Below are 14,184 nucleotides of genomic sequence, written 5' to 3'. Positions count from 1 at the left end.
AAAAAAAAAAAAAAAAAAAAAGAATCACGTCCACCAAGGCTCTGGCCTGGCTCTAGGCCTGGGTAGTCCATGGTAGTTAGCGACAATACGGAGGGTGGCACCCAGGCTACCGAAGCTCCATGACTCAAGAACTCAGTACATACCTACACTGCCAATTCATAAATTCCGCAAAAAGCCAGCATTTGCCGGCTTGTCGTTAACGTCGCTATATACTGCCGCAAATTCACAATACTAGCTTTTAATTCCTGTGGTTAAGTAGCATTTTTATTTTTGGCCGGATTTTTTTTATTCGCCCGCGCGCACTAGTTTGGTGGTCTTCTGAAGATGTCATCCATGAAATTAAGACAATGTGGCCTAATCTATAAAATGAACCACTCATCAACACATTAAACATGATTTCCTTTTTGTTTACAAAATCAATGATTGTTCTTAAAGGGGTGCGTCATATATGTCTTTGCCTTCTTTAAATAGGTAGTCGGTCCGATTATAGTAGATGTCACACCTCCAACATTCAGCGGAGAAGTCTCAGTGTCTGTTGAGGATTCCTTCCTCGTGGCACGCTGGTCTAGAGATGGCTTCTCTGATGACGAGGACGGGGAAGCACTCAACATGGCATTTGCTATCGGTAAGATTTGATTTCCATCTAGAAATCGAAGGAATTTTACAAGTAATATGTATCGAAGTAAGTGTTAGTGTCAGGTTTCCCTTCCTAGACGCATGTCTTTCTTTGCTAACTCACTCACTCACTCACTCACTCACTCACTAACTCACTCACTCACTCACTCACTCACTCACACCCCACCGCATATCAGCTACTGCTGAGGCGGGCCATCATTGTTCTCCATCTGCCTCTATCTTTGCTTACAATAGAATACGATGCAATGAACGATGGTTTCCCGCTTTTCTCTCTGTATATACATGTAACATAACGCTTGACTAGTAATCTATAACCACAACATTTGCTCACTCGAGGTGGTTATAAGTCTTTGGCTATGTGTAACATCGCCAACACCAAAGTGGATAATTAACCCTGTTACCATAGCAATAGTTCAAACTGACAGTGTGAAGTGTGCACAGGTATTCACAGTATACATCGTTGGCCAATTGAAACGTTGTTATGGCTGTAACGTCATAACCTATGGAATGACCCTTTGCTGACGTCACACGTGGGAAAAATCACGTGTCCACAGCATTTGGGTCAGATAGCTGAGGAAGACTGAGTGATTCAGTCAAAAATTTCTGGTGAGTCAAATTTTGAGTTGGAGAACAGTTTAAGTTTTTTTTAATGTAATTTGCCAACTCAGATGAACTTTCATGCTGATTACCAATGGAAGTTTGTGATTGGTTCACACGGCCTGGCTTTATGATAACATATAGCGTCTACTTTTGTATAAAATTCTTCTACACGGTATTACATAGCTGGCATTTCTCGTTAAGAATGTATACAATAATCTATCACAAAAGAGTCATGACAATGAATCATATATCTATGCATGCATGGCGTAGCTATTTGATCTCATCCACCTTAACAATCAAACGAAATGTTGAAGGTTATTCAAATGTCACGTGTCATCTGGCTCAAGAAAGCTCACGTGTTCGCCTGAAGGCTCTCTCGTGCAGGTTTGTTTTGAATTTCCTTCCTATTGCAGGTCATTTACCGGGAGGAGAAGACGTTATGACATACTCAAGCCTGAACAACACAGAACGATGTCAGACTGCAGAGATCACGTGCACAGCTGTAGCCACAACAGAACTACAGGTGACTGGTTGGTTCTCACATCCTTATTAGTAAATAATCTTGTGGAAGTACTTTGTGTTGTCTGTGCCCTACTTTTGAGGGTTACACCTTTTTCAATGGTCTTAAGTATGCAAAGAAATGTATGCACATACATGGGTATGTCAAAGGCGCCTAGAATACAAACCCAATTTGCTAGAGAGCTACGTCAACTTTTGGTATTTTTAACTCATAGCGCATAATTATCGTTAGGTACAAAGTATACAAGTCACGGAAGTGGTGGATTGCTCATTCCTTGACAAAGACTGGAGTCCAATTTCTTGTGTTAGAAATTACATGTACAGTTTAAACTTGCTTCATAATAAGTCACGGTTTTCTACTGTTAATTACTTGATACTTGATTAGGATATCCATTAGTCGCACAAATTTTTGTGCGACTAATCTTCCTGGATTCCAATAACATTATACAAAACAATGTACAGAGTCACAGACTTCACAATCATATAAAAATGACATTTAGGATCTACGCCACTAGACTTCTACACAATCTTTATCCTACACATACTTACTGCTTTACAATCATTAAAATCACATTCAACTTTACAGATTCAATAAGAATCAAAAAGAATTATAACTTATTTTACATTAATATGCTTTAACTTGAGTTATAATGATTTCGTTTACAATTAGAAAATTGCTACACATACTTACAGTGGAGGCTACACGGGAACCACACCTACTATGTGTCAATCAAAGCAACAGACGCGGCCGGTCTGTCAGTCGTGGAGGTGTCTCCACCTTACGTGCACAACGTGGAACCGCCGGCACGGGGAGTCGTGGAGGACGTTAACCCGGATGTACCGCAGGACGGTTGGTTACAGGTCAGTTAATGGCATTATAAATTTGTTTGCTATACAGACCCATAAACCATTCATTATATTTGTTTCAATAGCTGAAGGTATATATTTGAACCACTTTGTTCAGACGTGGTTAGTAGCAACCTTTACTCTCAGATTCTCGCCATGCGTGGTTCATGTTCCGTGTCGCAAGCGGTCCGGGTTTGCGCTCAGGTCAGCACACGGCAGGAAAGGGACGTAAATTCGGAAACCCCGTTTAAAACATCGAGAAGAATAGTGGTGACCAAATGTGCTTGGTGAAATTTTTTATTTTTTTTTTATTTTTATTTTTTTATTTTTTTTATTTTATTTATTTGCACATTGAAACAAAAACATAATGCAATAATACAAGAATGAAGTTAAAATAGGTGCAGGAGGAGGGCAGAAGCATGGAGTGCTTGTACGAGGCCCTCCCCCTCTAAATTTAACAAGAAGAATGTAATCGATGATTTAGATTAAATCATGTACATGGAAAATAATGCATAAGAATGATCAAACAAATACGTAATAAATTAATGACAAAGAAGTAGGGTGGTGTATGAATATGATGCTACAATGATAACAATAATAATTGGTATCAGATAAAATGAGAAAGAACACTATATGAGATTACTGCAAGGGGCTTGGATGGTTTATCAGATGGTTTTTCAGAGCTCGTTTGAACGGCGCCAGGAAAAAGGAGGTAGAATTTTTTAGGGCTGGTGGTAGTTCATTCCATAGGGTGACACATTTGTATTTGACTGACATTTGGGCAAAAGATGTTCTTAGTAAGGGAATTTGAAAATGGGAACGTTGACGAGTTTCATAATTGTGAATCTGTGAACGAAAGTTAAGAAAGTCATCAAAGGTATCAGGGAGATTATGGTTTATATATTGGGCTGCGAAAAGTGCTAGTTGAAATCTATTAATGTCATAAATATTCAAAAGTCTAAGTTGTTTGAAAAGAGGTGAAGAGTGGGTATAGAAATTAGATCCAGTGGCAATGCGTAGAAATTTTTTTTGGAGGATTGATATAGGATGTAGAAAGGTTTTGTAGGCATTTCCCCAGACGATATTGCAATATGTGAGATAAGGATAGATTAGACTGTTATAGATGGTGATAAAGGTTTTGTTGCATAGGAGATGTGAAATTTTCCTTAATATCCCGGTTGTTTTTGAAATTTTATTAACTACCATAGCAATGTGGGGTTTCCAGGTTAATCGGTCATCTATTAGTATTCCTAAAAACTTAGCCTGAGATTCTTTGACAAGGATATGGTTTTTTAAGTGGATGGTGGGATTTTTCCTATTATTTGCCTTGTTTTTACTACAAAAGATCAGATAGTAAGTCTTTTTGATGTTAACTGATAGTTTGTTTGCTTCGAACCATGTAATAACTTTTTCTAGTTCTTGGTTGGCTAGTTGAATTAGAGAATCAAAATCTGCATGTGGGAGAAAGAGATTGGTATCATCAGCAAATAGAATGAAGAACATAATTTTGGATGCTTCAGCAAGGTCGTTGACATATAATAAAAACAATAGGGGCCCTAAAATCGATCCCTGGGGGACACCACAATTAATAGATTTGCATGAAGAAGAATGATCATTAAGGACAACGTACTGTTTTCTATCGGATAAATAACTGGTAAACCACTTAAGTGCGACGTCATTAATGCCATATTTGTTGAGTTTTTCAAAAGAATCGAATGGTTAACCGTATCAAAAGCCTTACTCAAATCTAAAAATATCCCAATGGTATATTCGTTATTATCTATGGCTGAAGAAATTTTATCTATTAGTTGTATAAGTGCCATTGAGGTAGAGTATCCTTTTCTAAAACCGTATTGATGTTTGTAAAGAATATCGTTTTGGTCTAGATGTTTTAAAAGTCGTTTGTATATCAGTTTTTCCAGAATTTTTCGAGATGCTAGGTAGGATTGAGATTGGGCGGTAATTACTAACTAAGGTAGAATCGTTACTTTTAAATATAGGAATCACTTTTGCAATTTTAGTTAATTTGGGAACCACTCCGTTCTGAATAGATAAAGTTAGTATATGAGTAAGAGGGCAGATGATATAAGGTAGGGCGATTTTTAGTATTTTAGTACTGAGTCCGTCGTGACCAGCAGCGGAATCCTTCAGATTTCTAACTATGTTTAAAACTTCGGCAGCTGTGGGTGGTTCAAAAGACGTTAATTGACTAATTTGCGGAGTGTTAATGTAATCAAGGGGATCTTTCGTTGTCTTAGGGATTTTACTTTCCAGGGATGGACCGACATTAACAAAAAAATCATTGAATTCTTCGCACATCTTATTTTTTTCTGTAATAACTTGAGTATCCGTTTGGATTTTATGAGGGGCTGCTTTTGGTTTATTACTACGATTTAATAATTCATTGATAACGTTCCAAGTTTGTTTCACGTTTGATGAGGCTTCTGTGAATTTCCAATGGTAGTAATTTTTTTGGCAGTTTTTAACAGATGATTTAACTTATTTTTATATACTTTGTAGGTACTCTCTGTTAGGGGGTTGGGGTTTTTAACGTATTTTCCATACAATTTGTTTTTTTCTTAATCGATTTAAGCAAACAACGGGTTAGCCATGGTTTTTTGTGGGTATGCTGGGCGATTTTGGTAGTTTTCATTGGAAATGATTTGTCATAAAGTGAGGAAAATATAGAATGAAATGAATTATAAGCCATTTCTGTATCGGATTCTTCCAAAACGGACATCCATGACGTATTTGCTAAGGATTCAAGAAATTTTGCTTTGTTCACCTCATTAATCAGTCTATAAGTATACCGAATATTATTCTTCGAAGGCTCTTCAAAACCGGATGTCAAAAATATTGGTAAGTGGTCTGATATGTCTGTTACTAAAATTCCAGCCGTTATGTCAGAATTAAGTGCGTTTGTATAAATATTATCAATTAAGGTGGCAGAGTGTGGTGTGATTCTTGTAGGCTTGTGAACAAGAGGGAAGAATGAGGAAGAGAAAAGATTATTAATGTGCTCAGTAGTGGGGGAATGTGTACTTTTTAAAAGGTCTATATTAAAGTCACCCAAAATGTAGCAGGTACTCTTTTCTTTGTTAATCTTATTCAAACATTCAGTCAATTGATCATTAAACTGCTGTATATCAGTGTTGGGAGGTCGGTATACACAACCAATAATGACTTTTCCCCCTTCAGCGCCACTTGAGGACAGTTCAATGAAGATACACTGAGTTTCTGACTCTTCAATTTCAAACTCCAAGTCATTTCTCTCAACATAGGATAAGTCATTTCTTATGAATAGGGAGACTCCCCCTCCTACCTTCTTATGTCTGCAATGGTGAATAACGTTATAATTGGGTATGTTGTAATTCTGGGCTGTATTTTCAGATAGCCAAGACTCGGTTATGCCAATTACTAAAAAACTGTGTTTTAAGGAGTATAGATATTCATTAAGCTGCTCAAAGTGGCGCGGAAGGCTCCTAGCATTCAAATGAAACATAGACAGAGAACATCTCTTGCTTGATTCACATAAGTTTACAAAAGAATCAATATTGTAGTACTGGGAAGTATTCTTGGAAGAGGAATAAAGATTATAAAGGAAATGTGTGAGCCGTAGCGATTCAGCAATGCTACATTACTTTAAAGTCATGCTTCTACTCGGTTTTGAATGAATGCTTTACCTTAACTTACCTGACCGACAAATCGTCGATGTTTCTCTACAACCAGTATTGATTGCTAGCATCCTATTCCTTATAAACATTTGTTCTTTGTTCAAAAAGTACTGGTGGACCATCTTACCTTTTTATATTTCTACATAACAGGTTGCCTGTGACTTGTTTGTTAGAAAAACTGAATCTGCAGATTTGTATTTACGGTCGGGGTATAGCTTCTAATATTCTCCTTACTTATTTAGAATATTTAGAACGTTAATTTTAGACCAGGTTTTCAATTTTGTATAATACAAGCATGCACAAACACTTTTCAGGCTGAAGATGCGGATTTCCAAGTAAACAACACCGTCCTCGCCGTCCGATGGTCTGGGTTCTCTCATGCACATCTTGACGTCAGCTATGACGTGGGGGTAGGAAGCGCACCTGGTGATGACGACATCGTGCCTTTTGTGTCTCAAGGTGTAGACGTAACCACAACAAGTATTGACGTGGATCTTGAGTTCTTAAAGGTGAGTTAGTCTTGCAGTCTTTCTTAAGGTGATTATCATTTATGATCGGCTTTCCAATTTACCTAAGAGTACATCCAGAATTAGGAAAAAAATAAGACAAAACGTTTTAGATATTAACCTCATGAGCATTTTTTTATTGTTTGTTTGTTTCGCATAACCGGTAAACCGCCTTTAGACGTAACACACCAGTTTTGTACATGTACGTACATGTAAAAGCTGCGTAAGACCGGGCTACAAGGTTTTAATCTCTCATACCGGGAAGGTCCCCTACTCTTTTCGATAAGTGCGGTGGGTTCTTTAACGTTCACGGGGCGTGGCTCTCCTCCAACACGGGGGATCCGATCCTATCCGAGGGACGTCCCCAACCGACGCTAGTTACTCATTTCCACCTGAGTGAAGAGAGGAAAGTCGTGTCAAGTGCCTTTCCCAAGGGCATAAGGTCGGTGACATAGGCAGGGTTCGAACCCGCGACCTCTTGGAATTGGGTGTGAGTCGAACGCGCTACCGACTGCGCCACACGACCCCATTTTGGTATCATTTTTATGGGTTCACCACACCACGAAGTGGTGGTGAACCCATATTGCTTTTTCTGATGTTTATTCTCCTCCTTCTTCTCCTTCTTCTCCTGCCATTTTTTAAATGGATTCAGCTTCTTCATTTTAGGGCCCGAGGTCCTGAAATTTGGTATGGAGGTACAGTGGGCAAATACCCCTAGGCGTTTTTTAAATTATTGTGATACAGGCTTTTAGAATGGTTTTATTTGAGTTTTTTGGCTGTGTTATAGCAAATGTATTACTGTGTTAGTGTGTGCCTTGTTTACCACGTTTGGGCATGAGTCATCACAATGGAATGCAGGGCATCAACCAATAGGCATGCAGCTTTCCTCTATTCTTCTTGCTGATTGGCTGTTGGGATTTAACTTGATTAACAGACTGCACAGAGCATTTCCACCTGCACAGAGCATTTCTTGCTGATTGGCTGTTGGGATTTAACTTGATTAACACCTGCACAGAGCATTTCCATACTGACAGTATGCCTGTATTCAAGTGTTTTGGTAGGGATTTCAAGCTTTCCTGCTCCAGCATTGGAATTCGAGGCATGGACGTTTTTTTTTTATTTATTTTGAAAATCAACAGTTTGCATTATGCAATTAAAAATCCTAACCAATAAAGTAGGGAATAGCTATCCAACTGTTGTTTTAGTTGTATTTTACTTCATATTATAGTTATATCAATGTAAATCATTGTTTTTCCTTGTGTTTCTCATTCTTTCCCTGCCATGTCGTAAAATGTGGTGAACCCATCGCTGTATTTGCTCCAAAGCAAATATTGGCCTTTCTAGTTAATTTCTATATTTTTCAGAAGTACTATATCTCAGTGAAAGCCAGAACTGATGTGGGTGAGGTAATGGTCAGTTCTGACGGCATCACAGTTCTACCACAGGGCCTGCTAGAAGGGTCATCGGTCAATGATGGCTTACCCTGTGAGCACAGTAAGTATTTTCTTGCTTGAACGTGTGTGTGTAGCGATGTAGAAACACCCCTGATAATAAGAAGACGGCCTAGGACGCAAGCATGCCGTTTGGGCATACTTGGCCAGCATAAGGAGGTGTTTTCAGAAAATAAAACTTCATTATTGTATCCAACAGTGTCTTGGCTTTATTTCATCTGTACGGGAAATATGTCTGAAGTTAACCTGACTGTACTGATAATCCAACTTTTATTTTAACTATGTTACATATAATTATTTAGGCAGCAATGATATAGAGGCTTACTGATAATCCAACGCTTATTTCTATGATATTTTGTTCTTTGCAGACGAGTCAGCTGGCAGCCATCAAGTACAGGCGAGTTTTAATTTTTTTTTAAATTTTATTATCATAGGTGGAGTGAGCCAGAACGCCATCTAAATGAACATATTTTGTAAACTTTTAAAAGTCTAGATGCATTCCTAGCAATTTATGGTGCATCCTATTTGGGTTCAATCATAAAGTTTCGCGCGCTGTTGAAATGCCGTAGTAATATCAAGAATACAGTCATATTAATAGAGTACACTCTAAATTTTGTACGATTTTAATCCATTTCGAATTGTTTTATTTTACATTGAAGTTCAAGCATGCCGCTGCCAGCCACAGGAATAGGGCAAAGATATTTGCAATGTGGTGAAAACTTCTAGAATCTACTCCAAATATCCAAAGTTTAAGTCGAACAGCACGAAATTCCTTTTCAATACTACTGTCGCGGGAAGGGTGTTTGAGCTTGTGGATTTAAACGGCACTGCATTGACTCCTTTTTTCCCAAATATAGACCATCCGGTCGGCATGCTACAACGAATCCCCGTATCAAGCCTCCACGACGACCGTGGCTGCCTATTGGTCGATATCTGACCAATCACGTCCGTTTGTCACCAATATAAATTGGAAAATCGAACAGGAAATAACAAACCAAGATGGCGACTCGACGTGGGTCATTGTGCGTGACTTTGTCGACCTCGGCATGGCGGAAAGCGGCGTGGAGACGGGTCTGTACCTGGTACCGGGCGGACATTACAGATCTGTTGTGGAGTTCTGTCATCAGGCAGCGTGTTTCCATCCAGGTACTTGTGCAAAATCATAATCAGCTGGCACGATTCTATGCTGATCTGCCACATGGATATTGCTTTCAACCCTCATATTCGCTAAATGTTGCTGAAAAGGCAACAATAAAAGGTTAATAGTATCGTCTTATCTGCTCAGCGGAGGGTTTTTTGGGGGGATGAAATTTGCCGTACTTTTTTCTCACCATTGTCGATTTTCTGGACAGACACATACATATTAACTACAATCACCCATACGACATAACAATTACTAAAACGTAATTCTGAAAATCTATTGCATCACTATTGAAAACTATCAATGGTGAAAAAACTGCATTTTGTATCAAATCACACAAGTGCAAATGTGCATTAAAAACGAATTTTAAAGCATGTTAAAAAATCAGTCAAATTACTTAATCTAGAATGATCCCTCTTTTACAAACTAGTTTACAGTCCAGGGTTTTGGGTCGTGCCAGAACCACCATATGTGGGAGATTTGGACGTGACCATTACATCTCCGGAAATGGGGGTGGCGCGACTCTACGTCACGTTCGAAAAGTTCCTGGATCCACATCTCTACAGCGATGCGGTTATGGATTTCTACGAGTGGGCGATTACAGAGGACTCTCAGAACGGACAACTTCTCACAGATTGGACTACTGTAGTTCCTACAACGTCTACCAGCAGGACAGTGAGTTGGTACTCATGTATTGTGTAGTACTAGTAAAAGTAGTAGTAGTAGTAGTAGTAGTAGTAGTGGTAGTAGTAGTAGTAGTAGTAATGCTAGTAGTAGTACTAATAGTAGTGGTAGTAACAGTAGTAGTTGTAGTAGTAATAGGAGTAGTAGAAGTAATAGTGGTAGTAGCAGTAGAAGTAGCCGTAGTAGAAGTAGTAGTAGTAGTAGTAGTAGTAGTAGTAGTAGTAGTAGTAGTAGTAGTAGTAGTAGTAGTTGTGGTAGTAGTTGTTGATGTAGTAGTAGCACTGATAGTATTAATAGTCCCTGACACGAGTATGACACACCACGATTCCAGGCGACTCTTGTGTTTTCTTCACAAATTCCATCCTGGTTTAATGACCTTTGTTACATGAAACAACAGTGACTATCACAAATTGATTTAAATGTATATAATCTTTTTGGCCTCACAATCCATGTCGTCTAGGTCCTTGGGTGCTATATGAATTTTTGGGAGAGTCATCATGTTAACCTCCATTTCATTAAAATCTACGCTACAATACGCATGTAATTTCTTTAATGACGACAAATTTAGTCTTCGATGACGTTTTCATCGCATTACCATTATCTATTGTCTTTTCAGATATCGTTCATTGTTCCCTCGGTAAGGCTCGAGGTAACGAAATGTTTGCAGCTGGCGGTGCGCGGTCACACCCGCACCGGGATGACATCTCTGGTCGCACGGGAAATCCTGGAGTGTGAAACAACAGCCGAAAACCCAGGATACTCCAATCCGATCGTCATTGATGCCGTTGGTAAGTATAAATGGACAACTGTTCACCAAATGACCACACCAAAAAAAGATACAGGGATAAAAATACAGAAAAATCGGATAATTCTATTAATTTACCACAGTTTATAGTTCAAAACATTACGTGTTTATTATTATTACTTTTTTGTGAACCTTTGTGTAAAATTTAAAGCTGACGTCACAAACAGTGAACTTATAATTTGATCAACATACAAAATTTACAAAGAGAAGATTTACTCTCTAGTAGTGCAATGTTAAAAAAAAAAGAAAAATAGCGATTTACTCTCTAGTAGAGCAATGTTAAAAAAAGAAAAATAGCAAATATTGTCCATGTCATTTTATTCTTAAAGCTTTGCGTTTAATATATTTGTTATACTAAGTTATGTATCCAAATCAACTACAAAATCTACACAATAGTGCTACGATTCAATTGTCTTTCTAAAGAAACTAATTAAAAGTAATTTCCAGGAAACGTGACTATCGACAAAAATGCAGCCTGGAATCAGCCTGACGTAGAGTATACGTCATCAACAGGCAGCATCTCTGCAGTCTGGCCCACATTACGTCATCACCAGTATGAGTGGGCTGTTATTGACGACACTGATGGAGAAAGCCTAGACACGATGGCTGGAAAACATCTGTCTATCTCCTACCCGTGTAAACATGAAAACGCTATTGCCTGTGGCTACACTGACAAGGTAGGGAGACCTTTATTGCTACCTTCAATCCCTATCACATATAGCCCAAAACGGCCTTTCGAACACTGCCAAACGTCCGCCCTTCCACGGTTAGGGGTAGGTCGACAGAAAGACTGGCTGTGGTTGCCTGGTACGGTGTCCGTCAAGATCGTCTACTGTTCGTTTGCGCCATCCGAATTAAAAAGAATCCGGTAATGGACATAATATTCTGTCAGGTTACTAGTAGTTCGTGGATAGCTGGTTTTCGGGAGTATGTCAACATGTTCAGTGCTATGCCCCTGTCACACATTCACAACTGTTTGGGAGCACTCTGACCAGATACAGTCCACGCCTACACGCATTTAGGGATTGAAACGATCTTGAGTTCAAGTAGAGACGAATTTGATTCCGGAACATACCCCAAACACTGCTGCCTCCAGATATTTGGTGTTTTTATGGCTTACAGCTGGAAACCAGTCAACTATGATTTAACCTCCCGAAAACCCACTAATGTTTAAAACAATCGGCTGGCAGAGCCGAAGTGTAGCTGAACTCGTCGAACACCAGCCGACCTACCCGACTTTGCGCCGACCTACTACTAGCAATGGTTGTGTACGGAAGAACAAATTCGTGAATATGTTAGAGGGGCTTTAGTTTAGAGTTAGTGGGTCAAATGTAAATTAAATTAAATTTAACTCAAATTCAATTCAATTAAACTCCTGTACTTCAGTCCACCTCGGTTCTTAATGTGTGACAGGGGCTTTAATGAGTTCTTTTTTGAGTTCTGAAATCATCACTTTTTTTTATTCCTGACACTTATCGAACAATTCTGTAATTTCACTGAAGAAACATTAGTAAGAGATTTACTATTGCCGTGATAGTTTATACAAGACAACGCCTACTTAGGGTGTGAACCTGGCTTCATTTTATAGTAAATAACGGAATACCCCCATTCAAGGAATATCAAACAGTTGAGGGAGTTTCTCTGGAGCATGGTAAACGTTACATCATGTGCGTCCACGCCAATGAGACCAGTAGACAGTTCGAGACCTGGACGGACACATACCCCGAGGTGGCCGCCTGTAGCAGCGGGGTGACCGTGGACACTTCACCTCCTGTACCCGGGGAAGTCTGGATAGGAACAAGCAGGCAAAGGGGTTATCAGGTAAGCTGAAAACAATCTATTATCCTGATGAGTGGATACAACACCAGTAAGTGATATGTGCGTGTAAAAGGACCAATCAGAAATAACAAACATATTTCACGTTCAACTTAAAAACGCACCTTTTAATTAGCACTTGAGTGTATAACAAGCTAAGACAACAAAAAAGACAAAATCTCATTGAACAACAATGATGTTTAGAATCTCCGCCATATACAAATCAAACGCTTTATACAAACCGCCCATTTTGATGTAAACGGGAATGAGTAAACGGAAATGCACGATAGTAATGAGGAAAAACTCGACCTTATAAGTACATTTAATAAAATGTTAAAGGATTTTATATAATCCCTGATTTATTACCAAATCAGTACTGTTGTTCAAAATTCATACTGTCATCTTTTTTGTATCTACAGACGTCCACATCCGAGATGTACATCGAGTGGGAACACTTTGTGGATGTGGAAGAACACGGATTAGCGCTGCACCACAGTGGGATTCAACATTATAATTACGCTCTAGGTGAGCACAAATAAAATTGGTATTGTTTAGCGCTTGTGTGTGTGTGTGTGCGTGTGTGTGTGTGTGTTTGTGTGTGGTGTGAGTGCAAGCGTGTGTTTGCGTGTGCCCGTGTGTGTGTGTGTGTGTGTGTGTGTGTTTGTCGGATATTTGTTAATTATATATGTAATTCATACTGTTGTCTGGATGAAATATACTGTTTTCTATGTTTTTTCTCCCCCTCGTTCCTTTTTTTGTATATCTTTTTTTAATTTTTTATATATCTTTTAAAAATTTTATCTCAAAGATTTGGCATGATGGTATTTGAATTTTTTTCTTCTGTATCTCAGCAAGGCCGGCCGTTTATGTGTTGTCGTTCAACACGCGATGTATACTTTACAAAATTTTGTAAGAATAAGTATTGAACACTGTTTTTTTTTTTACTTTCACGCGTTGATAGAAACATATTCCACATTTAAATGTTAAATAACATACATTTTGTTTATTATGCTCATCATGATAATGTATTTTTTAGGTACATCATCCGGTGGTACAGACATCCAGACATGGACCGATGTGGGGTATACAGACCACGTACTTCTTCACGGACTGATCCTGCAGGACGGCTGGTCGTACTACGCCACTGTGAAAGGTAACAACATCCCGAAATAAAAAAGCTGTCTTTATGATTTTCAAACAGACCAAACGTCTTACTCTACACGTCATATACACATGTACAGAAATCGCCGACAAGAATCGAATGCTGAATTTTGCACGGCACATGAACTACTCTCACCATCTTTCACTTCTTATTTGAATGCCCTAAGTATTTACAACACAGAACGAACTTTTTGAACAAGCTTACAAACTTAATTGGACACCTGTTTGATCTAAAACATCTATGACAATGTAAAACTCTCCCTTGTACTAAAAGTCACTGCTGACTGAAATTCCAAAATAATGATACTTACACAAATTTATATCCAGCAAACCCAATGCTTCTAAC

The 14,184-nt window shown here is 38.7% G+C and overlaps 1 protein-coding gene across 1 annotated transcript in view; it reads left to right on the top strand.

The window, feature by feature from the left end:
* LOC109464304 overlaps positions 1-14,184 on the top strand; it is a 56,252-nt gene that overhangs the window by 17,588 nt on the left and 24,480 nt on the right. The window contains exons 24-35 of the mRNA XM_019761257.1: positions 472-625; positions 1,650-1,759; positions 2,449-2,616; positions 6,590-6,784; positions 8,146-8,275; positions 8,601-8,629; positions 9,090-9,378; positions 9,804-10,048; positions 10,674-10,845; positions 11,310-11,539; positions 12,477-12,683; positions 13,097-13,202. Of these exons, the coding sequence (XP_019616816.1) occupies positions 472-625; positions 1,650-1,759; positions 2,449-2,616; positions 6,590-6,784; positions 8,146-8,275; positions 8,601-8,629; positions 9,090-9,378; positions 9,804-10,048; positions 10,674-10,845; positions 11,310-11,539; positions 12,477-12,683; positions 13,097-13,202 (2,035 nt within the window). The remainder of the gene's footprint in view (positions 1-471; positions 626-1,649; positions 1,760-2,448; positions 2,617-6,589; positions 6,785-8,145; positions 8,276-8,600; positions 8,630-9,089; positions 9,379-9,803; positions 10,049-10,673; positions 10,846-11,309; positions 11,540-12,476; positions 12,684-13,096; positions 13,203-14,184) is intronic.

Source organism: Branchiostoma belcheri, unplaced genomic scaffold (genome assembly GCF_001625305.1).
Source record: "Branchiostoma belcheri isolate BF01 breed outbred unplaced genomic scaffold, Haploidv18h27 scaffold136, whole genome shotgun sequence".
In the NCBI taxonomy this organism is placed as follows: domain Eukaryota; kingdom Metazoa; phylum Chordata; class Leptocardii; order Amphioxiformes; family Branchiostomatidae; genus Branchiostoma; species Branchiostoma belcheri.
The sequence above is the reverse complement of the archived record's forward strand: the minus strand, read 5'-3'. Positions and strand labels throughout refer to the sequence as shown.